The following is a 26135-nucleotide window of genomic DNA, read 5'->3' as shown; positions in this document are numbered from 1 at the left end:
ACTATGCAGTTAGGACTTAGGCGAGTCCCTTTCTTCCCGATTATTTTTCTTTTTTAAAACAATTTCATCCGCAGGTAGTTGGCCCATAACTGGGGACGGGGGCTGCGATTCTCAGCGGCAGTTTACGGTATTCTAATTTTCGTGTTCGACTTGTGATTGTGCCCCGTTAAGAACAACCCCCCCAAATTTCATCGTAATACTAAGTACATCTTTCTTCTGAAAGACGTAGATGAAAAACGTTGGATAACAACCTTTTTGTGCCCTGTCTATTAAACAAAATTTAAAGTGCTTGAAGCCTAAAAATTTTTATTATGTTTACTCAAAGAACACATTACAACGTTACGATAACTTATTCGAAAAAACTGCGTTTTGAACAAAATGAGATTTTTTTAAAGACAAACCCCAGGTGCACGTCTGGAATTCTCATCCTCCCTCTATGGAGTCTCCCTTTCCCCACCCTGACAGTCTGTACGGACGGACAAAAGTCTTCTCGCATCATAGGTTTCCGGTTTCAAATGCTGGTTTGCACGTCATGCTATGGCGGCAATGTTAGTGGACAACAACAAAAGCATTTTTCTCTGCTGGGAAGTGAACTCCATTCTTCCAAAAAAAATTATTGTATTGACCACCAACGTACATGGCCACCTTGTCAGCCGCCTTGTCAGGTGGTTGCAAACTAAGAATGGAAAATTATAGGGGCTATGCTTCGAGCACAAAGAAAAACAAACCATTTTTTAATTAAAAATAAAACACAAACAGCGGTGATAAAAACTGTGAACTTTAGCATTTTTATGTAAACTTGACCATTTGTACATGCTAGTCAACATACATTTTCAAAAGTGACCTAAAGGGGTTGTTACAGATTATGACGAGACTATTCATACACAACTTACTCGGGGTCCGGAAATGAGTTTAGGAATTCAAAATTCTTAACAATAAAAGCAACAGCTGGAAGCATCCGCTTTTCACTGCTGATGTTGACATTAAAAGCGGGCTTAAGATCTTGTACAGTATATACAATGTTTCTTTTATCTTGCATTTTCTTTTTGATTAACCTATGATGGCCCAAAACCATTTTTTGCCTCCAAAAAGACCTGTCGAGGAACCACCTACAATTTCTCATTCATGCAATTAACCAAATTCTGTCAAGCTTATCAAGACTTATCCTCTGGCAATATACCACAATACTTTCTCAAAACATAGTCACCATATCGTATTGGGAAGTCCAATGGCAACTTTGCCGCGGTCTTCTCCACTGGAATTAGAGTCTTGTCCAGGGGAATTGGTGAAATCACACAGTCAAAGCCTGGGTCATAAAACATGGCAACTGAAAGCCGGTGCTCAGTTGGTGAAACTTTAGCTCTATGTGGCCCTGCCCTGAGTGCACCACTAGTCCAGATTTCCATCATGTCACCCAAATTGACCACAAATGAGCCAGGAACTGGGGGTACTTCAATCCACACTCCATCTTTGGTCTCTACCTGGAGTCCACCTACATCATCCTGGAGAAGGATGGTTAAAGTGCCATAGTCAGTGTGTCTTCCTACTCCCCATATCTCATGGCCATCTTTTGAAGCAGGGTGGGGTGGGTAGTGGAACATTGCCAGTTGAGCAAAGGGGTCATCAGTGAATTCTTTGGTAAAGAAATCTCTTTCAAGACCTAAAATTAAATGGGATGATAAAGGTCGGTGTTCAAAATTTTGAATACAAAAGAATGTGCTTTCTTGTTTCTACACTTCATTGAAACCTTTAACCCTTGGACGTACGAGCAGATTCATGAGGTAGATGGAACCCCTCCCCGGAGTTTTCGATATGTTGCAGTATTTTGAAACAATTTTACCTTTAGTGGAAAGCCTTTGATCCTCTTAACATGATGAGGTATATTTTATGGATGGTGGCACTGCCGGAGGCCTGTGACGTAACCAACAATGGTCGCTATCTTGGTCGACATCTTGGATTTTACCAAGAATTGGAAATCAGGTTAAAACCGTGAGAAATGGTAATTTTTTGTGCTTTACATGAAAAATAACACATAAATAAACACTTTGCATGATTTTAACCACAAGATTTACTTTATTGCTGAAAGAAGTTGAAAAAACATGTAATTTCACCCAAAATTGGCTCGACCACCTGCTATTTGTGGTGTCATATCTCGTAACCATAGCAACTGACCATCACTAAACTCATCTCAAAATCTGTGCGAGGGATGAACGAACAGCTACTGAAAACGTCAGGTGCTGATGTTTTATCCTCTAGGAAAAAACTCAGAAAAACCTTATGGGGGGTGGCATCCACCCCCCCCTGGACGTTTGAGGGTTACTAAGGGCATTTGAAACATAGTTTCTCCTAAATACAGGCCTGATTTTCATGAGATGTGACTAGAAAAGTTTTGGACTTACTGAGGCTACTAGACTGGGAGCAGTATATTTACAGCTAGTGAGTTGTGGTGAGAGACTGAATAAGCCACTTGAGAAACAAAAGTGAACTTCATTTTCAGTCAATTGAATTAACCTTTTAAGTCCTGAGAGTAATCAACATCAATTTTATCTTAACAATATCCATAAATAATCAAGAGAAATGACAATAACAAATAATAAAATGATAGCCTGCAGGAAAATACTGAACTGCGTTGCTATAAATGTATCATGCTTGTTAGTTTCCTAGTGTTCATAGAAGACCATAGAAAGTAACTCTCTATCTTGGCATTCCCTAGTCCCTAGCCCTCATTATTCCACGTGGCCAAAGCGTTTCGGGTCAAGTGGTCCATGCGTTTGCGAACTGGGTAAATGCCGTACAGGGACTGGGCAAACCTCGGCATACAGCTAAAGGCAGATTATGAACTGTTCAATGGTGTCAGTGGAAACATGGTTTTAATGCAGGGCAGGGTTTGTAGGGGGGGGGGGGGGGGGGTGGGCGTTAATCACGCTCATTGACTCAACAACCTGGTTTTAGTTTAAGTCTGGAGTGAATGTTATCCTGTTTTTAGCAGTTAAAAAGAGCCACTGGTGGTTATTACCATTTCTAATTATGGTAATAGAACTGAGTGGAGTCCAGTTTGGTCCACAATCATACAATTGATTAAAGTCCAATTTGTTTAATCATGAGTATGATTACAGACTGAATTGGAAGACATGAACTTCAGTTACTAATTAATCATAACTATAACAAAATTTGTGATATTTAAGGCTTTTTTAAAAATTAAATTACAAAAAATTCCGAGAATTTTTGCTTGCAATTAAAAAAAAAAGCCATTCAAGTTCCTGATGGCACATACTGTCCAATTACTTAGACATCATGCATACTGTCCTACTACACTGTCCTATTAGTGCTGAAATCAGGACACTTGATAGCCAATCAGATTTGAGAATTTTGTTATAGTTATGATTATGATGATGATGACGAGGATTGTTATCATTATTAACATAGACCCAATGCAAAAATGGCTGCTAGAGTAACATTCTTTTGTTTGAATTTAAATTAGCCTAACTAGCCTCGTTCTCCTGTACAAAATTCAAAAGAACACATTAGGGCCATTTATAGGAGGAAAAATAAGACGCATCTTACATAAGACGCGTCTTAAATAAGACGCGAACTTTACCATTTATACGAGCATGTCTTATCTAATAAGACGCGTCTTAACTAAGCCGCGTCCTATTTTAGACGAAATGTGCCGTTTATACGGAAAGTTCGCGTCTTATTTTTCCTCGTATAAATGGCCCTATTATCTCAAGTGAGGCTAGTTAGGCTAATATTAATTTAAACAAAAGAATATTAATCCGGCAGCCATTTTTGCATTGGGTGTATACATGTACCTAAACTCAATGCAATGCAGCTCAACAGTTTTGAAGCTAATTCTTGTGTTTTCCTGAAGTATTCCTCCATTACTGCACGAAACTCGGGAACATATTCCCCTTTGGGCCATGGATTTAAGCCACAGAAAACCTTTTCCTTCCTTTCTTTGGGTACATTGTTAAAATCCTGAAAATAATAAATTCCCTCTTTCCACTCCGTGCAATTGTATTCTATGCTTCGCTCCTCCTCTTTCCTAAAATATCCGCGAAAACCGTCTTTTCGATGAACTTCATTCTTTTTCTCAGCTGAAAGGTTAAAAAACTTCCACAAATTTCCCAAAACTTTTGCTTGAAGATCTCGTGATATGCCGTGATTAACGACGTAGAAGAATCCGAAATCCAGGCAAGCTTTCCTTATAGTTGTCGTTTCTTCAAATGTTGGAATACTGTTTAAAAGATTAGATAAATCGATGATGGGAATTGCCATCCCCTTCAAAAAATCGACAATTCGTGACTTACGAGAACGTTTTTCTTGAGTGGAAACTGGGTTCACATAACAGCTCTTCCCAGTTCCTTCTCGTCCAACAGCTGTCGCCTGAACGTTTGTTTAACGTTCACTGAGATCAGAAAAATGGCGGCAGAAAGACCAGAAAGAATACATATTCGAGCCAACCCGATGGTCAAAGCCACCTATATCAGCAAGTTTTTCACTTATTGGTAAGTTTTGATAAATATTCCGTAGTAGATTTATGATATTTAATACTATAGTGGCTGTTAACCCTGGCTGTGTTGTTTACAAGTCGGTGTCCCGTAGCAATTTATTAATAATCGAATTAATTAATGGACCTCCAAATGAGCAACAACCGGCTACCGAAAAACCGAACGAAGTCAATGCTTGCCTCTTATACCCTATGTTTCCGATCAGAATTTCCTCCGTATATTTGATAATAGATTCTGCTCGTGTATTTTCATCGACTCGGCGCGTGCAGAACGGGTGACATTGTATTATGCAATCACGTTCAAGGCCCTTAGGCTGTGAAATCCAGGGTGTCCAGTATTTTATGAAAAAGCTAACTAAAAGATTTTCTGGTCGCCCAGGAGCAAAAGTCAAGCGCCAGGGGCCACCATGCGATTGGGAGGGGACATTTTGTAAAATTCACGGACGACATCGGAATCAACTTTAACACTATTTTTATTGCAGGCTTTCTTCATATCAAAGCTTAGCTATCTATTATTTTCATTGACATAGCAGCAACTTAGCTATCATAGAACTCATCTAAGGAAAGCCTTCTGAACATCTATAAATTATCAGAGTGAGATGGTAGGAAAACATCGTGTCATTCACTTAGTAGGATTTTCTGTTTTGCTTTGTTGTGTTACACTCTCAATGCTCTGTCAAAGTCAAATTTCCTTCGGTCATGGAAATATTCTTTTTGTTGTGCTTTAAGCAGAACATTCCCACCCCCCCCTGGTTATATTGAAGCCAGGTATGTTTTATTTGCTAATCAGCGAGTGTTTCAGCTTGAGGTTTGGCTCTTGCCTTCTTTGATCTTGGTTTACCTGATTCGCTTTGTCCTTGCTGTTCTTTCTTTAACTCTTTATTGCTGTCTGTGGCTTCCGGAATATTTGCTGGCTCATCAGCTGGTCCATCATCAACATCGTTCAAAGAAGCTGTTGCCTTATTAATCATGAAGTGCAACCTGCTTTGTTTCAATTTTGTCGCCATGTTGAAAGCATGCCGATTGACTGGTATCACGAGGTAATACATCTAGATCCCAGGCTCCTTGTGATAAAATGTTCTTTTTGATTTTTGTTATTTTACAAAATCATTCCTTCGCAAAAAAGCATCAAACTGATGCACGAAAACAATTTATTTGTGTCAGTAGGTTCTAAAAATGCGCAAATAGCACAAAATGCACTCTAGAATGAACACTGGCTGCTAGAGTACAGCCTTATTTCCTTTCCTTTTCCGTATTTCCTTTCAGTAGTAACACCATAGGACATTGCCCACAGATGCAAAGTTAGAAATTTCACAATAGTATCATCTCACACATTACTTTCCTCTGCGGGACTGTGCCCCTGGCACCTTACTTATTTTCTTTTTCTTTTTTTCATTAAACTCATACTGTAAACTTCTGATTGTAAACTCTGGGCTTATACAACTCATGGGCAGATCCAGGATTTTTTTAGGAGGGGGTGTACTCGTCTCTTGCTCTACTTCAACACCAATAAACCACATAGTTTTTTTTTTTTGCAGAATACCAGTTGTATTAGAAAACCGCAGGTCATCTCGGGGGGGGGGGGGGGGGTGCACACCCCCTGCACCCTCCCCTAGATCCGCCCTGCAACTTTGTAAGGGGCGGTTGGGGGGCTTGGGGGCTTATAACAGGACTAAAAAATGTTGCAAAACAAGGTACATAGCATTCAAAACACTTTTTGAATTTGATTGCTTTTCTAAGCTTCAAAACATCGTAAAAAGTCAAATTCATTTCAGTACAAGCTAGAGGGGGGCTTATAACCGGATGTATTGTTTTGTTTACAAGTAGATGGGCCTACATACATACATACATGTTTTATTTATTTGAAATCTTATACAATAAATACTATATCAACTATTTCCAAATAACTAAAATTGCAAACAACACATATGGGCCTATGAATAAGAGGGGGTCAGGGGGGAGGGGAGGGGGGTAGAAAATACTTTCTTTGATAAAATTCTAAGAATAAGTAAAAAGAAGAGGGTTTGCGTACATGTACATGTAGTTTGTCTCTTGCTAGGGAATTTGTTCCTAGGGAATATTATTTGTCCATTAATGGTTCATTATTCTCTATTACTAGGTGGATGAATGATTTGTTTGAGAGAGGATATAAGCAAAACCTTGAGAATTCTGACATTTACCAAATATTACCTGAAGAAGAGAGTGAACATTTGGCTGACAGACTGGAAAGGTAAGTTTCAGTTTGAAGTTCAGGAAAGCGATGGCCATCCTTTTTTCAATTTTGCACTAAAAAGTGGCTATTAAATTAAAGAGAGGGGACTTATTCAGGGGCAGGGTGGTTTGTTTGAGTGGTGAACTATGGTGGAGTATGGATAATTGTTTCAATGTTATTTTTGAAACTGCTATTGAAACCAGTTGAGCAAGGCATGGGTAATTACTTGGTACACTTAACATGCTATTAAAAAAGTCTAGAATTGTTCTGAGAGAAAAAAAAACAGCAGAATGTTTTGTCAAAGTGTCTGGTCATTGTGCTTGACCTAGCCTGAGTAGCTAGGCATTGAGAGTAGAAAAATGTATATGCCACACTCATTGAAGTCTCTTTCTTGTCTGTGCCATACTTTGTCTTATGGCAGGCCTGCTTTCTGGCCAGGCTAATTTGACAGCTCAGACTAATATATAACTGGTCAAAATGTCATACAATGTACTGTAAAGACCTGCTAATAAGAACCTACATTTTTGGAAGTCTGGTAAAATAGGTTCTTTTTTTGGGGGGTACTGATTGGAAATTTAGGTTAAGTAGGTTCCTAATTCTTATGACGGAGATGATAGATTGTTGATTACCAGAAAAAAAAAAAAAAAAACTTTTTATTTATTTACAATTGTGTAATTATAACCCTAAGAAAACTGATTATCAAATATATATACAGTTTAGTTCAGTATGTTCTTGTTATACTTAAAGTTACAACTCAAAGTTACACTCCTTTGTTAATTAAAATTGTTTATCATAATTTAAGTGTAACCCACATATAAGAACCTGCCTGATCTTGCTTGGCTAAACAGGTTCTTGTATTTTTGGGTATTAAAGGGGCAAATTTCTGCCAGGAGGTTCTTAATCCGCAGTTTCTTATTAGCGGGTGTTTATTGTATTTTACTGGATAACTATCCGATGGGCGGCAGTCATTTTCATCCTTGGTATATCCAAATGTTAACATATTTTACCTAAGATCTGGAGCTGAAGAAATGTCTTTTTTTATAGTTTATGGAATGAAGAATTAAAAGAAGCCAGGAGAAAAAACAGAAGACCAAAGCTGAGAAATGCATTCCTTAGATTCTTAGGATGGCAGTATTTTATATTGACAGCTTTTCCTTTTATAGAGGTAACCTACTAGTTGAAAGTCGTATGATAAGGGAAGATGGAGGGGGTTGAAAATTACTGGGAAATTTTGGAGATGGCATAATATTATACCCCTACAATTTAAATAGGCTATACACACCTTATTCTAAAATGGCGGTACAACTTTTCTTTTACATTTGAGGTTGATCAGCCCTCTTTGCCTTGACACACCTGCAGAATTTAAATAAAATTTTTCTTAGCAATGGGGCATCGATTGGGGGCCAATAATAAGACTAAACTTAAGGACAAAAAATCAGTGAAGAAATAAATAAATATAACCGTAAAACCAAAGGGAAATAAAAAATAAACAAAGAGGCAAAATTTGACACTAATTTGAAAAGAGGTGTATTATTTGGCAAATTATTTTATTTCCCTCGAAAAATTCTGCTCTCCACAAAATAATAATTAAAAAAAAAACAGAGAAAGAACAAGCGAGCAAAACAAAGTAATAGCAAAAACACTGTCTTTAAATTCCCCACAACGCTGGAAATTTAAGGGGCTCAGCTCAGCCGTTAACACATGCATTTCCTCACTTTAACTCAGAAAGGAAAAATCCGGCTCGAAGGACCGTGTCAGTGATACGGCAATACAAGGTTCTCAGAGAGATAAAAGCACAAAACTCCGAACACGACCACACTTGCACCTTAGCAACGTGAAATTTAATAGGAGTCTGGTCACTCTTAATGCCGGTTCATATGTCACGTTGCTTTGTTTTTTCAATAGGCGCACTAAACGAGAGTTAAGGTTTTTTTAACATCTTCAGGCAAATTAATTAGGATTTTTGTCTTGTCGTCGCCGCAAGAATCTTTTTATAGCATTTTAATGTCATATCTCCATTGTAAGAGCTTACACATACAGCTGTTGGTTAAAAAGTTCGCAAATTCCTTTTTCTCTTGTAGGAATCAATGAAAGTCGTTGCCCCTTTGATTATCGGCAGATTGCTCAGTTACTTCACTCCTGTTCCTGGTATTAGCAAAACGGAGGCCTACATAATGGCTCTACTTCTGTCAATCACTGATCTTACTCAAGCGGCGATTCATGCACCCAATTTTTTCAAGAATCATAGACATGGCTTACATCTACGAATTGCTGCAGGAACAGTTGTGTATAGGAAGGTTGGTACTTAATTGATGTATGCTAGTGTTGAATTCTTTGTACGTATTGTTCCGTGCTCCAAGGGTGTTTTTGTACAGGGTCCTTACATACACTATAATCTTTATGTCGTATTTATTCTCTTACCCTAACATTTTGTATAGTGTACTGTACTAAGGAAAAATTTTGTTGATGGTAAAGCCATTTTTTTTTGGGGGGGGGGGGGAGGGGTGGTCATTTCCGCCTTCCTCATGACTGTTGTTGATTAGGTGGCGATATTTTTGCTGGTTGTTCAAAAAGGATTAGAACTCAATGTAGATATTGACTGACTTCTTTCACTTTATTTCCTTTTTTATTTTTAAATAAATGACCGAGGGTTAGACCGATAGTAGTTTTTAACACTTTGTTTTCCCTTATACATTCAGGTGCTACGACTAAGTCAGACCGCCTTATCAAAAACAACAACTGGTCAAATAGTGAACCTGATGACTAGCGATGTTCAAAAGCTGGAACAGGTTTGTATTAAAAATAGTGTGCTTGCTTGTAACTGCAGTTTAAACTCTTGAATCAGCTTTCCATGAGTGATATCCACGTGCCCCAATATCGTCTCAAGAAACGCGGCTTTATCTATACGGATACATTATAATTGCTGTTTTGCCTTGCCTCTTCGTAAGAAGGGTCAGAAACGGTTTGTCCAAAATAGAGTTTCATGAGAATGAAGGCTTTTTAAAGCGATCTCAAAGGTGAAGTCTTTTGAAAACGTAGGTCTACCGTCTTGTTTGTACATGGCCAAAAACGAAGGTTTAATGCTGTTGTCGTAGCTGCACATGCACGACTCTGTTTCGTTCACAACTAGGGCGGATAAAGGTTGGGCGATGAAACGAGCACTCCGCTCTTCAAGTGATCTGTGATGCGGTGCAGGACTTGCACGAGTGCTCTTTCCACGCGCCCGGTGTGCTTGAAAGCCGGCGAAATTTTCCTGTTTGCAAACCGGAAATCCTACTTTCTTTCTGTAATTTCAGCATACAGTGTGAAATACGTAAATTCGTTTCATAACAATATTGATAAACAGTTTCATATGTTTTTGTCTGTATGCGTATAAGCAGAAGAACGCTTCTGGTATAAGTCAAACTTGTTGGTCGTATAATGCCCATGTTTGAGTAAATTTGAAAGTGTTGAATGCCTCCTCCTGCCGCTAAATATGACATAATCGTCTTTTGCCGTTTCGTTTGCAAAAGCTCAAAACTACTCAACCGTAATTCTGACATATCTTGAAGGGAATAAATTTTACATAACATAACCACAAAAACTAGCTGGATGTATTTGGATATAGTGGTGTTGTACTACTTCTAACTTTGTCTCTCGGGTGCAGTCGCGCCATGGCGATTCGCGCAATGCTTCGCAAATCTGGCAACCGCATGTTAACAAAATTTATTGATAGTTAATTGAAAGGTTTTTTCTCCGTTTGTACGCGGGATGACGTAGTCAGCCAGCGTCATCAATTCGGTAGCGTATTCCTTCCGTTTTTTTCTCGGGAGTTTTCTAAGTTTCCCGTATCCCTTGCCCGTCCCGAAAAATTGTGTAATTTTTACTGGCTGCAACTTCGAATCACGTGCAAGCTAGGTTGGATTGCACAAGCACAAAATAGATACGGCGTCAGCAAAGGAGGGAAAAGTAAGCTTACTGCGTAGGGGAGGGCAAAGTCAGGGCTGTGCTCTAACTTATGGCGCCGAGTCGCCTGGGGCGACTAAGACCTGGCCTCGGGCTACTGAAAATATTGTCCAGGTCACCCAGCCGGGCGACTTTCATCTTACTTACTGTCCCCTCTGTCCCTTGTGTCCCCTTGTGTCCCCTTGTGTACCCTGTGTCACCTTGTGTCCCCTTGTGTACTCTGTGTCCCCTTGTGTCCCCCTGTGTCCCCTTGTGTCCAGTCTCCCTGGTGTCACCTTGTGTCCCCTGTGTACCCTGCCCCCTTGTGTCCCCTGTGTCCCCTCGTGTCCCCTTGTGTCCCTTGTGTCCCCTTGTGTCCCTTTGTGTGACTTGTGTCCCCTTGTGTCCCCTGTGTTCCCTGTATTCCCTTGTGTTCCGTGTCCCCTTATGTCTCCTGTGTCCCCTTGTGTCCCTTATGTCCCCTGTGTCCCCTTGTGTCCCCTTGTGTCCCCTTGTGTCTCCTGTGTCCCCTGTCTCCCCTTGTGTCCCCTGAGTCCCTTGTGTCCTCTGTGTCCCCTTGTGTTACATTGTGTCCCAGTGTCCCCTTGTGCCCCCTGTGTCCCTTCGTGTTCCCTGTGTCCCCTTGTGTCCTCTTGTGTCCCTTGTGTCCCCTGTTTCCCTTGTGTCCTTTGTTTCCCTTTCGTCGCTTGTGTCCCCTGGTGTTCCGTTGTGTCCCCTGTGTTCCCTTGTGTTGCCTTGTGTCCCGTGTGTCTCCTTGTGTCCTCTGTGTCCCCTGGTGTTCTGTTGTGTCCCCTTGTGTCCCCTGTGTCCTTTTGTGTCCTCTTGTGTCCCCTGTGTCCCCTTGTGTCCCCTGTGTCTCCTGTGTCCTCTGTGTCACTTTGTGTCTCCTGTGTCCCTTTGTGTCCCGTGTGTCCCCTTGAGTCCCTTGTGTCTCCTGTGTCCCCTGTGTCCCTTTGTGTCTCCTGTTTTTCACTGTGTCCCCTGTGTTCCCTTGTGTCCCCTGTGTCCCCTTGTGTCCCCTGTGTCCTCTTGTGTCTCCTTCTGTCCCCTGTTTTCCCTTGTGTCTTTTTGTGTCCCCTTGTGTCCTTTGTGTCCCCTGTGTCCCTTGTGTTCCTTGTGTCCCCTTGGTCCCTTGTGTCCCCTGTGTGCCCTTGTCCCCTGTGTCCCCTGAGTCTCTTGTTTCCCTTGTGTCCCCTGTGTCCTCTTTTCTGTTTGAAAAAAAAAAAGAAATATATGGCGGCGTTGCCCTTGTTTCTTTTATGACGCGAAAACTTTGATGGGTTTCATTGCTTTCATATGACAACATGCGGGTTTTTTTGGCACGCTCAGGTGGTCAAAGGATGTGATTTTTCATGAAAATCAAAACACAATGTTTTGCTTGACTTAATTAGAAAATAATTTGTGAAATTTTTAGTAACAGACTAACAGGTCGCTGATTTATTAAGTTGGGCGACCAACTTGGAGGCTTGGGCACCTCAGCTAAAAAATTAGCAGCCCGAAGGGTTAATCGAAAATTTTATTTGGGCGACCATCTTTTAGGCCTGGGCAGCCCATCTAAAATGGTTGGGAGCCCGAATCCCTGAAAATTTTCCTTAAAGCACAACCTTGCGCCCTGTAGTTATTGGAAGTCTGATACGTTACGTGCTATTGTTGAATGTGGAAGTGCATTTATTGAGGATGTTAGTAAAGCTGGAATGCAAATGTTAGCGATGTACTCCGTACTCTTAACATATATGGTGGTAGTATTGATGTAAGTTTTGTTTTGAGGAGCAAAGGAACCCTTGTGTGTAACTAATCTTCTGGTGTATTTAACAGAACATGTCCGTCTCTCCTGCACACATTTGTTTTTGATACACTTCTCAACTTTCCAATGCCATTCAACATAATTCTTACTTACACCGACACATCCCGCGTAATCGCCTTCAGGCGTCTTCTGGTTCTTGCAAAGACACAGCGAAGTAAACAGTAAAAGTAAGGGGCAACTAATTTTAAAGTTCCGTAGAAACAGAAAGACATATAGGATGTTTTGTGAAAATAACAAATAAGCGTGATGGTGTCTCAGATTAAGCATAATTAATCTTGCTCGAGTTGTGCGTATTTAGAAGATACCGTACACGTTATCTAGTTAATAAAACGCCATATGCTGTCTTTTAGTTTTGCCATGGACTAGGTTTTGCTTCCTGTATTAGACAGTTTTTAGTTGTTGTTGTTTTTTTTGAAGAATGTCGACAGTGGCGAGTAGTAGAACGAAAATATAATTGGTAGTCGTGGAAGTAACCAGAGAAACCATTTGAAAGAGATCTTTGTCTACTTCAATTAACGAAACCTCCCGCAAAAAATAGCAACATTTGCCTCTCCGAGACAATGTACTTTTAGTTTGAGTGATATGAAGCTCAATCCAAAAAAGGCTAGAAAACTCTTCGTTCTCCCTAATTTTTTCGATTATTGAAGAGTTGGAAAACTCATATCTCATTTCCCTGTTATTCCCAACTTGGCGTCACTTTGATCTGTAGCTCATAATTTGATCCCAGTCCACTGCATCACACCTGTTTGCTCGGAAGCGCTTGTTTCATCGCCCAACCTTTATCTGCTCTGGGGCCTGTCTCTCGAAAGGCCAGGAATCTTTTCGGGCAGAAGGCAAATTTTAAAAGCAAATCCTGTTGAATTGTAGCACAGTTCCTAGCTCACAGACCAGTCCAGTCAATTTTGCTTCATTAACTGATAGTTTCATTGTATCGTTTTAAGAATTATTGAAACTTTGACCTTGAATGCAAACACGCGTATGGCAAATATAAATCAGCTTACCGGGCCCGAAAAGTTACTGTGACTTTCGAGAAACGGGCCCCTGGTCACAACATAGCAACAATGCAGGAAATTAAAAAGAAACTTGTCTGAGAGGAGCCTGGGAACGAAAGCGTATCACTAGAGATGTATGCGTTTTCAATGGCTAACGTTGGTGGTTTACCATTTACAAAACGTTTTGGGAAACTTTCGGTTAGAGAGTAAATAGACACTTAATTCTGGGTCGTTCCAGTGACAAATTTCTGGGAGTAGCGGAGTAACGTCTGGAAAGGTAGTCTTGTTTTTCCCGTGCGAATGCTCCAAGTGGAAATTCGTATTCCATGAGTTCAGAACCACTTTTAATAGCAGTTTCAGGCTTTTGCGGCCATCTCTGCGGTAAGTGGGACTGATTTGTGCAAGAGGTAAAGCTGATTCTTTGTTTATTATTTGCCCAGATCGTGAACCGATCGGTTTGCCCATTTAAATATAATGGTAAACAACCTAAGTGTGGACACAGAGGTCTTTAACGGTTTCCATTTTGGCGACGCGAAAATGGAGGTTTTCGTCAACACCTTTGTGTGGACATGTCCTCAATCAATTGCTTAATGACCCTTCCGACCGATAATGTTCATACTTACCTCGTAGGTCCTTCTTAAGAATACTCATATTATATTTTCTCTTGTTCTAATTTTTCAAGACAACAGTGTTTGCCCATTACATCTGGATAGCTCCTTTGGCAGTATGCGTTGTAGCATTCTTTTGCTGGCAAGAGGTTGGGCTTGCTGTTCTGCCTGGAGTTTTTCTATTCCTTTGTCTTGTACCGTTCCAGTGGTGGATTGGACGATTCTTTGTCCGTTTGAGGTACTGTTTGACTAGTGTTACCATATGAAACTACAGTCTAACCTCTCCTTACGGACACCTCTATAATAGGGACACCTCTCTAATACGGACGGTTCGTTTGGTCCCAGAAATGCCAAAAACCATACATTCTCTACCTCTACAATACGGTCACCTCTGTAAAGCGGACAGTTGGTTCTGGGACACCTCTCTAATACGGACGGTTCGTTTGGTCCCAGAAATGCCAAAAACCATACATTCTCTACCTCTACAATACGGTCACCTCTGTAAAGCGGACAGTTGGTTCTGTCCCTTTGGTGTCCGTATTAAAGAGGTTTGACTGTATAATATTACAGTAAACAATTTACAAGGAAAGTCCCGCAAGAGTGTTTGCGATAGTTTAAAAGTGTTTTCTATGTTGTGGTGATGATCAAATTTCAGTGTGGTATTGCAGTAATTTTACTCCTGAATGGCGTTTTTTCCGACCGCGTGGGATCAGGTATTTTTGTGTTTGGAACGATTGACTTTGCGGCATTTAAGTGTGCGCTGCTCGCCGTATGGTGTTCTTATGTTTTTCATTTTGTCACGAATTAAACTTGCTTCAAAGAAACAAAGTTTAAAAAAATACCGTAAAATTCCGAAAATAAGCCCCTGGGCTTATATTTTTTAAAGGCCCTTTTTGAGGGGGTTATTTTTGGAGGGGCTTATATTCGGAGGGGGCTATCTATGGAGGGAAATTCGTGCTCCAAAATCAATTGAGCTAGCCTTATAGCTGGAAGAAAATTTACCGTTTTTGCTTTAATTTACTTTGTATTTGAGGGCAATTTCCTAGTACAAGCCCCCCCCGGGGGGGGGGGGGGCTTATATTCGGAGGGGCGATTTAACGGAGGTTTTTTTTGCGTTACAAGTTTGGGGGCTTAGACATGGAGGGGCTTATTTTCGGAATTTTACGCTATTCGTACTTTTCTAATGCTCTTGGATTTTCAATGAGATGCGACCACTAAGAATGTGTTTCCTGAGAGGTCCGTCGTGGTGATAGACGGAAACTGAAACTGACGAAAGCGTAAGTTAAATTTTTGAATTAAAAGGTGATAAGTTATTGAAAGGCGCAGTAAACTTGAATTAAAAGAGCGTATCACTGGGATGACATTGTACAGCAGAAGATTTTAACTAAAAAATTAGATTACAAACAAACTGGAAAAAACACTGAAACTGGGTAAGCTTTAGGGGAGAGTGAATTAAAATTTTTTTTTTTTCAGATCCAAAATTGCAGCCCTTACAGATGAACGCATCAAGGTGATGAATGAAATCATCTCTGGAATGAGAGTCATCAAGATGTACACCTGGGAAAAACCTTTTGCTAAGCTGGTAGCCAATCTTAGAAGGTTTGCTCCCATTATTTTACCTGAGCTTATTATTAATTCATGAAGACGAAACAATAGATAAGAAAAGTGTGACGTCACAAAATTCAAATTTGTAAAATTATGGTATTGGAAGGCATATTCAGAGCAAAAAAGATGAAAGAAGCCCCCTTGCAAAAAAATCAGCCTTTTATTGCAAATTGGCGGGGAGATGTATGCACCTTTAATCCTCTGATGACTCCGTACAAATCCTTCGAAAATTGGCTTGGATCGAAACGTTTACGATCCAGCCCTATTTTATACGAATTTATATGGAGTCATCAGAGCATAACATTGCTTATATCCCCCCGCCAATTTGCACTAACGGACTTTTTTTTGGCAAGTGAACATTTTTTGGCTTGTTCTTTCTTGATATGCCAACCTATCCCATAATTTCACAACTTTAGTTTTTGTGACGTCATCACTTCTCTTCTCTAGTAAGGCAAAGACAAATCATTTTCAACCTGTTTGAATTGTACCTCCTCATTCTAGACACCAACCTCACGTAGCTATAATTAACGAACAGTCCCTAGCATACAAAAGTGTTTGCATGTCATTCACTATCACACACACACATTCCAATGTTCTTATGGCGTGCGAGGAACATTTAGTCATATTGTGTGTACATACATATTTCTATGTTTGTACTTCTTATCGTGTATGATAGAAGTGCAATAGAGCCTTTTCATAAGTATTTCACCAGCTCAGCTTGCTCAAATAGCCATCGTGTACAATGTAGTTGAACATTCCAAAGTAGAAATACAAGCAGCATTTAACGGTAGTATGGTTTACTTTCCAGACAGGAGATCAGTCAGACAAAGTGGCACGCATTTTTCCGGGCCATCAATGGTGCATTCTATATTTCCGCTCTGGCAGTAATAAGCTTTGTTGTTTTCACCACATATGTGATGACGGAGCACACAATAACCCCAGAGAGGGTATTTGTTGTTCTGGGTCTGTTCCTGTCAGTGAGAGTGTGCTTCACGTTATTCTTCTCTTTGGGCATAATGAACGTAAGGGAAGCATCAGTGACAGAGAAGCGAATACAGGTAAAGTTGTTCGAGAAAAAAATTAAGCTTCTTTAATGTGGACTATTTAGAGCTGATTGCACGTGAGGCTGATGCCTTGTTGTGTGGAAGTGTACACTGGGATTGTTTTGGGGATTGATTTTGCCTGCGCAACCTCGTAATGCAATTGTCTTATAGCCAATGAAAGACGTGATAGCGTCCCTAAACACCCATAGTTCATTTCGACTCAGCACTGACCATGTCTCACGTGTGACATCAATATGGGTGATATGCCTCCTAGAGTGAAATCGCAGAATATTAGCGTCCGAAGCTTCGTAGTAAATGTTGAACACAGTATAAGGGGAGCTCGGACCTTTACGGAAATTTATGCCAATTGTGGTCTATTTTAAATAAAGTTAATTGGAGTGGTGAGAGGAATTAGGTTGTTTTGGACCATTTTTCACTTGAAAATTGTTAAAAGGAATTCTCCTCAAAGCCCAGCTGAGTTAGCTTGCACCACAGAAAATATTGACTTCTGGCTAAGTCCGTCTTCGAAACAGCGCTGAAATCCTTGTTCTGGATCCCCACCTGTGTACCAGGATTTGAGCATGCACCATGATTGGCCTGTTAAAAAGCCATTGACAATTTGTTAGTCAGGTTGAAGGGAAATTGGAAACGCATTTCCGGTCCTTTGGGGGCCCAAGTACAAGGATATCGGCGCTCACCCCACTTCGCAGACGTTACTAACCGGGATTAGATTACGTCTGCGACGCAGGCTAAAGGTGATGTTACACGGGACAATTCGTAACGATGATTTTTAGCGCAACACAGCGTTGCAATGTTGGAACAATGTTGTAACTATTCGAAACAATGTCGCAACAATGTTGCAACACTGTGTTGCGCTAAAAATCGTCGTTGCGAATCGTCATCACCTTAATCCGAATTTCCTCCATATAAAAAGCCCTCCTTGTATCAATCTCGTCCAAATAAATGCCTTCAAAATGTTTTTATATACATATTTTATCGTCATTCGTGAAACTCAAAAGGAATATCCTGAATCGATGGATATCAATATCTATGTATATCTAGACTGCATATTGATAATCTGTTCCTAATTTTGTTTTAGAAATTCTTAGAGCTTGAAGAGCGAGATCCAAATATGTGTGTCCAAGAAAGTAAAAGTGAAGCTGATGTTCCAGTTGTAGTGCTGAATAATATTACTGCTTACTGGGATAAGGTAAAAAATCAGCGTAACGTTTTTGAATATAAACCATGCTATTATTTTAAGCAACAGGCATACAGCGTTTTGCTAATAATAATAATCAGTCAGCCTATCAACAAGTTTTCTGCTGCTCAGATTACACTACATAAAGAAAGAGTAGATGTTAAGTAGTGGATAGGAGATGTCTTTGTAGGCCCCGTTTTAAAGACCTTTATTCCCACTGTTATAGCGTCCCCTTCTCTTCGCTCATAAGGTCTCTTGTTTAGTTAACCAACACAAACATTGAATGAGCACCTAGCATATTATACCTTTAACCTATGACGAACAATTACTGGCAGGTGCATGAAACATTTAAGCATTTTCTGGTAACTGAGTACATTTTTGTCATCTGTTTCAGTCGTTAAACCCCACCTTGAAGGACATCACCTTTGAAGCCAAATCGGTACGTATTTCTGTTGAATTTAAAAATATGTAGTTACGTAACGTTTTCGTCAAGTATAAGTGACCGTCATCAAAACTGATGGTTGTTTTCCGTTGTAAATTTTACTGGAAATATTATGGGTTTGCCCATATTTCCCTGGTTCTCGTGGTTTCCCTTTGACCTTTTGTTCCCTTAGTCCTGGAAGCTGAGCGTATGTTTGGTCATAGCGATGGCTGAGAGATGAACAATGACTAAAGAATGAAAAGTTAGGTGAGAGCTCGTTGCTCCCGTGAAGACATTTACCATCACCTTATCATCACCGGTATCGAACCTCATGCTTGTGTCCAAGGCGTCAGAAAAAGTAACGGCTACGCAACTCTGGGAATATTTATGTTCAAATGGATGAAATGAGGAACTTCAGTCTGCTTATAAAGCTAATCATAGCTGTGAAACAGCTCTGATTCGAGTACAGGATGATATCCTCAAAGCCATCGATAGTCATCTCGGTGTTTTGCTTTTGCTAGTGGATCTTTCTGCAGCCTTTGATACGGTTGATCATGAAATTCTTCTAGGAAGACTCTTCTCTAGGTTTGTTATCAAAGAAAAAGCCCTGGATTGGCTACGATCTTACCTTACAGACCGTACGCAGCTTGTGAAAGTGGACGACGCTTCATCCACGGTACGACCTCTTCATTGGGGGTGTGCCTCAAGGTTCGGTCCTAGGCCCTACGTCTTGCTTATTGTATACATCTCCACTGGGTGATATCGTTCGTGAGCATGGCTTGTCGTTTCACTTTTATGCTGATGACTCGCAGCTTTATACATCTTTTGCTCGCAATGACACCTCTGATCTAGTGGCTGCAAAACAACGTCTTAAGAACTGCGTTGCTGACATCAATTTGTGGATGACTACCAACAAGTTAAAGCTTAACAATGATAAATCAGAATTTCTCTTTCTGCACTCCCGTTTTCGTCATTCGTTGTCCCCTCCCACGATTTCTCTTGGCATGGAAAACATCAGGCCCTCTCAACAGGCTCACAATCCTTGCGTGATTTTTGACGACAAAATGTCACTTTCACCACATGTTAATACAATAGTTAAGGGTACCTTCTATCACATACGAAATATTTCTAAAATAAGAAAATACATCAGTAAAAGTACCACAGAAATTCTAATTCACGGTTTTGTCACCTCGAAGTTGGACTTTTGTAATTCTCTTCTTTTTGGTGCCCAAAAACGGGTCATAGTTAAGTTGCAGTCCGTTCAAAATGCGGCTGCTCGAATTATAGCCGGTCTCAAAAAACGAGATCACATCACCAAGACTCTAAGAGATCTTCACTGGCTTCCTGTTGAGGAGAGAATTGTTTTTAAAATAAACTTAATAACTTTTAAAACATTGAATGACTCCGGTCCCCGTTATCTTGAAGATATTTTAAAATTTTACCATCAATCAAGGACATTACGGTCATCAAGGAATCATTTACGCCTTGAAGAACCAAACTTTAACATGAAAACTTATGGCCAGCAAGCGTTTTCTGTTGCTGTCCCCCGACTATGGAACAAGCTCCCCTTTGAAATTCGAGCTTGTTCTGATGTTAATCTTTTTAAATCTAAGTTGAAAACGTTTCTTTTTAAAAAGGTATATGACATTTAGTTTCACCATATTTGTTTTTGTTTTCTTTGCGTATGCGATAAATTTCCCAATATGTACAGTAGTGTTATATGTAAGCTTTTGATTAATGATATTCTTATGTCCTTTTTTACAGTGTAAAGCCCTTAAAACAGCAATGTATAAGCGCTATATAAATTCTATAATAATAATAATAATAATAATAATAATAATAATAATAATAATAATAATAATAATAATAATAATAATAATAATAATAATAATTATTATTATTATTATTATTATTATTACCTTAAATGACTGCGATAAGACAATGTTTTTTTCTTGGAAAGGTTACTTATCGGTTGGTTGCTAGTGAAGGTTGGTCGTCCTATCCGTCACGGAATAAAAACAGTAGCAGGTCATAGGTTATCATAGCCAAACAGTGAAAAGTCTTGAAAATCCGCGAAACCTAAGCTGGCTTATTCTAAGAGCGAGGCTGCACTCTTTTTTTTTCCTCATTGTCTTTTGCCATTTGGGTTTCAAATAGTCCAGGGACTTTTTAGCACAGTTATGGGCCCTGTTAGGCGAGGGAAAACAGTTAGAACCATCTTTTTGATACCCTGCAGAGGAATTTTTTTTGAAGATTTATTTCTTGCAGACGCTTGAAAGCGTTTGCAATAAGGTCAAAAAGATATCTAGTGAACAACAATAACAACTTTATTACACATTAAACAGTTTACAAATAGAGGAAGAGGACAGGAAAGAAAATATTTAAAAAAACAAGGAATACTAATAATTTTACTAAGAGAACAAAAAGTAGATACCCTACACTGCGTAATTATTTGCTAAAAATAGTTCAATCTATTAAATACGTTACATCTATTTTGAAGAGCTTGGGCGATTTATTTGAACGAAAGTATCGGCTTCAGCATAGTCGTCCTTATCCAAAATAGCATCGAATAAAAATCCACGAATTTTTCTTTTTAAACGAATTTAAAAGTATCTCTCCAGTAGGAAGGAATTAGGTTCCATACTTTTGCTCCAGGTATTGAAAATGAGCGCTTGAAAATTTTCAACTTTGCCTCTTTCTGTTAATAATTGCCTTTAGTAGCATGCTTTGTATTGTATCTATGAATTTCATCTGACCAGTTGACCATTGTTTCAGTGATGAGAGTTAACACTGTATTAGAGTTATCCGGTATATACATGTATAGCATGAATTTATACGAACAATGCATGAGTCAATATTATAATAGGCTTGTGTATGGATGATTAGTATGTTTTCTTTTTTGGTTAGGGAGAACTCCACATTGTTGTTGGGCCAGTGGGAGCGGGAAAGGTAATGAAAGTTTTAGCTGTACTAGCTAATGTGTGTAGAAGCACTGTATGCTGCAAATTGTAAATTGTTTACCGACGGAGCACTTAAGGGTTCTTAAGAATTCGTTGAAACGTGTTCGTGCCTTCCAGATCAAAATGGAATTTGGAAGCGTTTTTCTTTTTAAGGAGAAGGGAATACCAAAAAACCTAGAGAGAAACCTCTCTGAGCAAGGGAGACAAGCAACAACAAACTCAACTATTTTATTCAAACTCGGGCCACATTGGTGGCTGCGCCACCCTTGCTTTCATTATTAGACGTTTAACGAGGCAAAATGTTGACTTTTGACATTTATACCAAGTTTTCAAAGGCACTATATATGGCGCTCTTGTAATGGTACTTCTGTGGTGCAATTTAGCTTTCAGTGAATAAGAACTCTAGGAAGAAGAGCGCTAGTGCATCGAATAAATATGTTGGTAAAGGTTCGGTGAGGATGCGAACAAGCCACTTTCTGGCTGAACGTTTGATGGTTTTAGGCAAAATGATTTGGCCACAAAATTACAAAACACTTTAATACTAGACAAGTTTATCTTTGATCTTCAGACCTCATTGTTGATGACCATGCTCGGTGAGCTGGCAATTTCTGATGGTCAGAGGCAGGTTCGTGGTAAAGTGGGCTATTCGTCCCAGCAACCGTGGATTTTTTCAGGAACAGTCAAAGAGAATATTGTGTTTGGTCAAGAATTTAACCAAGTTCGGTACCAGCAAGTCATCAATGCCTGTGCTCTTAAAAAGGTTTGTCTCCTCCTTAAAAATTACAAAGTTCGCCACTTACACATCTTCCAAAATGCACCTTGTTTACCCCCCAAGATTTTGCTCAAGTGTTGTTTTCAATTCCTTTTGAGATGGCTGTAATACCGAGGAGAAATGGAAAACAAAGGTTATACAGAATGTTTGGGGTCAAACAAGGTGTATTATGGGAGATGTGCAAATGGCGGTTAATGTTTACCAGGGCGGGAATGAAGCTGACTCCTCTTTGCGATATTCATTTTCTTCTACTGTTACATCAACCAATTGCCACTCATTCTATTTTTTTTGTTTTACTGTTTAACTTAACACTTCAGTTAGTTCAGGGTCGGCTTGTTCAAAGCTGGGTTAAGTTAACCCAAGGTTAGAGCCAAATTTTAATGCAGATATTGAAATAGTTTTTTTTTGTCAACAATTTGATGACTGGGTGCTCTCAAAAAAGTAGAGAAACTTATCCAAGAAAAAAAAAAACTTTTGAACGAATGCGGCCCGCGTTAAAATCTAACCCCGTGGTAGCGCCAATCGACTTTCCACCAACTGGGTCCAGGGTTGCCTATATGACCTAAATATAACCTGTCCACTTCCATGACCACCGTATTGTATTTTGCAATGTTTACATTTCGTCAGTTGAACTTGTGCTGATTATGTTCCTTTTCTCACTTTTTCTTGCCGTGGGATTTGACAGACCCTGTTAGACTCCTTCTATAATTAGCGCGTCGTTTCCAAAATTGATAATATTTATTAGATTTAAATGCGGCTAATTGACTCTACGGGTGTGTGTGTTCCTTTCGGTGAATCCAAAAACGGATTTTAGATCTAAGAACGGATTTCGCGTTCCTTTTGGCAAATCTAAATCCAGATATTTGATCTGGTGAATCCTTTTTGAAAAAGGATTCATTGGATTTGAAATCCGAAGAATCCAAATCCAGATTAACGGATTAGTGATCTACGCTGTTCCATTGACAGTGGATCCGAAATTAGTCAGATGATCCAGCGGTATTTCCAGTTGAAGTATTCCCTTAGAGGCCGTAGAGTTTCCTTGTTGCTGTCATTTGCCGCAAAACATCTGAAAACACTAGAAGATTGTTCCTGGTACATAAAAATATCCATATACTAACCATTTGTCTCTAAAGATTGCTTGAAATCAGAAATACGTAAAGTAACAAATGGACTGCTATCTAACTACAAACTCGCTTGTAGACGCGACAGGCACTCGATCGTGTTACATAAAAAAATCCGAGCTATGGAACTGGATCAAACTGGCCGACATTCTTTAGATAATTTTCAATTTTAATGCGCTTCTTTCTTTGTCTGTTTTATATGTTCCATCGTCGCTATTCGAACTGCCGACCACTAAATTCTGCAGGGTATAATCGCATAATTTGTCCAAGAGTAGAAAACACGTCATTTTTTGAGAGGCTGTCGTGCATATTGCACGACAGGCGAAAGGTTACCAAGGTTACAAATCCAATTTCGGATTTCACGTTCCTTTCGACCGCGAAATCTGGCAAATCTAGGATCAAAAATCCGTTTTTGGATTCGCCGAAAGGAACACACCCTACATTGCCACAACCTTAGCCAGCAAGGTTTTATTCTTCCTATGTATTAATAAAAGACCTGCATTTAAACCTCTCCTCTAACTTGTGTTACAGGACTTGAAACTTTTTCACAGTGGTGATTCCACTCTGGTAGGAGAAAGAGGTGTGGTGCTAAGTGGTGGACAGAAGGCACGCATTAGTTTAGCAAGGTCCGTATGGCATTGTGTTTGCTTTGTATATAATTATGTTTTACTTCTGAATTATCCGTTCCCAACAACTGTGGCTCTACCTGCTTTGCTATTTGTCTCTTATCTGCGCAATTGTATATGAAGCTGTTTTAGCTGGCTTAGTGACCCTTGACTGTGGGTTGTTGAATTTTGTTTATTTCTAAAGTAGATAGAAATCAATTGTCATTTTGACACAGTCACGCTGCTCAGTCATGTGGGCTTACTGTTACTGGAAGGTAAGAGAAATAGAGGAGTGTGGGGGACACTCATTGCGTTCGTGAACCTTATTTTGTGTTGGGTTGCCTGTTTCTCTTTTTTTAAAGGTTCCTGTGGTTGCGTTAGCCAGAACGTTTTGACATTCCAAACATTCCGATGGTTGCTTAAATGGCGCCCCAGATGTTTTTTGGAGGGGCTTGTGTCCATTGCGCACCCTCAGCCTTTGCAGCCAATCAATTCTCGTGGGTGCGTCGCGTGCGTTTTTCTTTCTTTGCGTAGATATTTATTCCTTCGTTACGTAGCGCTGTTTTTTCAGGAATTTTCATCGCAAAAACGTTTTCCTTTCGTTGCAGAGCTGTGAACGTAAGTAAGTAGGGCAAAGAAATGCTTTGGGAACCAGTTAGAACTGAAAACGTTTTGGCGAAGACGAAGAGTTTGAAAGGAAGTGACAAGAAATTTCCGAGAATTGAGGCGATACTTACTTTCACTATATGCAAATGAGGACTAAATGAAAATGTAATGGCCACATTATAAGCGTGCGATTTGTTTTGAGGGATGACTTAAATGGGCCATTATTTTAATCGCTTCTTGGTCTAGTGATCGCGTCACTAGAATTTCCCACATAAAACTGTTCCTCCGCAGGCAACTTGAACATGAATAATAGTAAAATTTTCCTGGATCTGGTTTATTTCGCTTTACAGAGCTGTTTACTACGATGCAGACATATACCTCTTGGATGATCCCTTGAGTGCTGTTGACACCCATGTTGGACGGAAACTCTTTGACAAGTTAGTCGAGGCTTTTTTCAAATCTTTGGAAGGGTCTAGGCGAGTCCTATCCCTTTTGCTCTCATTAGCATTCGAGTTAACCCATAATTTTAAGCCGTCGCCGTATATACACATTATGTTGAAAAATTGAAACCGTCGTGTGAGCTGCTTGATGTGAGCAGTTGGTTCAATTTTCAGCTCTTTGCAGTTAATAGCAAAACAAATAGAAGTAATCAAAAACTGCAAAATTGCTGGGTGGCAAAAACGTTAATGAGTCCATACATTCTTTGTAAAGTTTGTGGTGTTTCAAAGAGAATTTCTACGAAACTATTCGGTATATCGGGCTCAAATTTTCAGACTGAGATAACTTCAGGGTAGTCAAAAGTAGCCGGCTGCCCGCGAAAATCGCCGCCTACTTTGTTAGTATCGGCCGTCTACTCTGCTTCCTAGACAGGCCGCTTACTTTGACAACTCAGCCGTCTACTTCAAAACTTTCTGGCAACCCTGGATAACTGAAGTTGTAATGCTCTTTCAATATTCAGAGATTTTGTTTTATTATAGCTTCATCAGATAATAATAAGCATATGTTAATAAGGCAAAAAATGTGAACAGGAATTCGCCTACAGTCCCTGCTTTTTGGAACCCCCAATTCTTCCAACCAGCAAATCATTCAAACCAGAACGTCAAATCTGTCATTCTACCCGAAATTCTTTAGCCCAGCTTCTGTTTGGCCAGGACAAAGGTTCAAATATGGGGATTATATCTGTACATTGTTGTACTTTTGCTTTTTGTATGGTGCAAATGACCAATCTATGTATTGATGTATGTGATAGCTTCATATGCTCTGCTTAAAGTGATAGATGTAAATAGTGCTCGTTTATTACGCTCTGATAATACTATCCTTTCGTTGCAGGTGCATATCTGAATTTCTTCAACATAAAATCTGTATTTTAGTAACTCATCAAGTGCAATACCTTAAGGATGCAACATCGATCTTCTGTCTGCAAGAGGTTAGTATAAATCAGTAAGCTAGAACTAACTATCGTGTTCTCATTTACGTAGACGGGTGCTGTTTCGGCTGTAATGGGTAACTGTGTATTTGCCTTTACACGGAACGATTTTCTTTGGAGCTTTTTTTTTTTACTCATGAATCGTATCGTCGCACGTATGTATTATTTACAAGACTCGAAATCCTGTTGACCGACAAATAACGCATTGAGGTGACAGACTTACTCCCAAGAGGTGCTCTTAGTCGACGGAATTCTACGCACAGACCACGTAGAAAACGGAAAAACTAGGGCCTTCGCTGCAGCGCCT

General features: G+C 39.7%; 2 protein-coding genes across 5 annotated transcripts in view; one reads left to right on the top strand and one right to left on the bottom strand.

The window, feature by feature from the left end:
* Positions 1 to 878: 878 nt before the first annotated feature.
* Positions 879 to 4302, bottom strand: LOC140947805 (probable iron/ascorbate oxidoreductase DDB_G0283291). Its single transcript, XM_073397002.1, has 2 exons — positions 3813 to 4302; positions 879 to 1660 (listed from the first exon to the last, which is right to left on the bottom strand). Exons 1-2 carry the CDS (start codon positions 4276 to 4278, stop codon positions 1155 to 1157), a joined length of 972 nt encoding a protein of 323 aa, XP_073253103.1. The 5' UTR covers positions 4279 to 4302; the 3' UTR covers positions 879 to 1154.
* Positions 4303 to 6628: 2326 nt separating this feature from the next.
* LOC140947628 (ATP-binding cassette sub-family C member 4-like) overlaps positions 6629 to 26135 on the top strand; it is a 32064-nt gene continuing 12557 nt past the window's right edge. For 2 of the 4 annotated variants that reach the window (XM_073396778.1, XM_073396774.1), the window contains exons 1-13: positions 7767 to 7887; positions 8804 to 9019; positions 9422 to 9511; positions 14146 to 14309; positions 15545 to 15670; positions 16485 to 16734; positions 17819 to 17929; positions 18312 to 18356; positions 21246 to 21287; positions 21867 to 22058; positions 23723 to 23817; positions 24753 to 24839; positions 25732 to 25828. In XM_073396778.1, the coding sequence (XP_073252879.1) occupies positions 8810 to 9019; positions 9422 to 9511; positions 14146 to 14309; positions 15545 to 15670; positions 16485 to 16734; positions 17819 to 17929; positions 18312 to 18356; positions 21246 to 21287; positions 21867 to 22058; positions 23723 to 23817; positions 24753 to 24839; positions 25732 to 25828 (1509 nt within the window). In that variant the 5' untranslated portion in view covers positions 7767 to 7887; positions 8804 to 8809. Of the gene's footprint in view, positions 6741 to 7766; positions 7888 to 8803; positions 9020 to 9421; positions 9512 to 14145; positions 14310 to 15544; positions 15671 to 16484; positions 16735 to 17818; positions 17930 to 18311; positions 18357 to 21245; positions 21288 to 21866; positions 22059 to 23722; positions 23818 to 24752; positions 24840 to 25731; positions 25829 to 26135 lie in introns of those variants that run through there. The other 2 variants (XM_073396775.1, XM_073396776.1) reach the window with 2 other exon arrangements.

Source organism: Porites lutea, chromosome 9 (assembly GCF_958299795.1).
Source record: "Porites lutea chromosome 9, jaPorLute2.1, whole genome shotgun sequence".
NCBI lineage: Eukaryota > Metazoa > Cnidaria > Anthozoa > Scleractinia > Poritidae > Porites > Porites lutea.
This window is presented reverse-complemented; position numbering and strand designations above follow the sequence as displayed.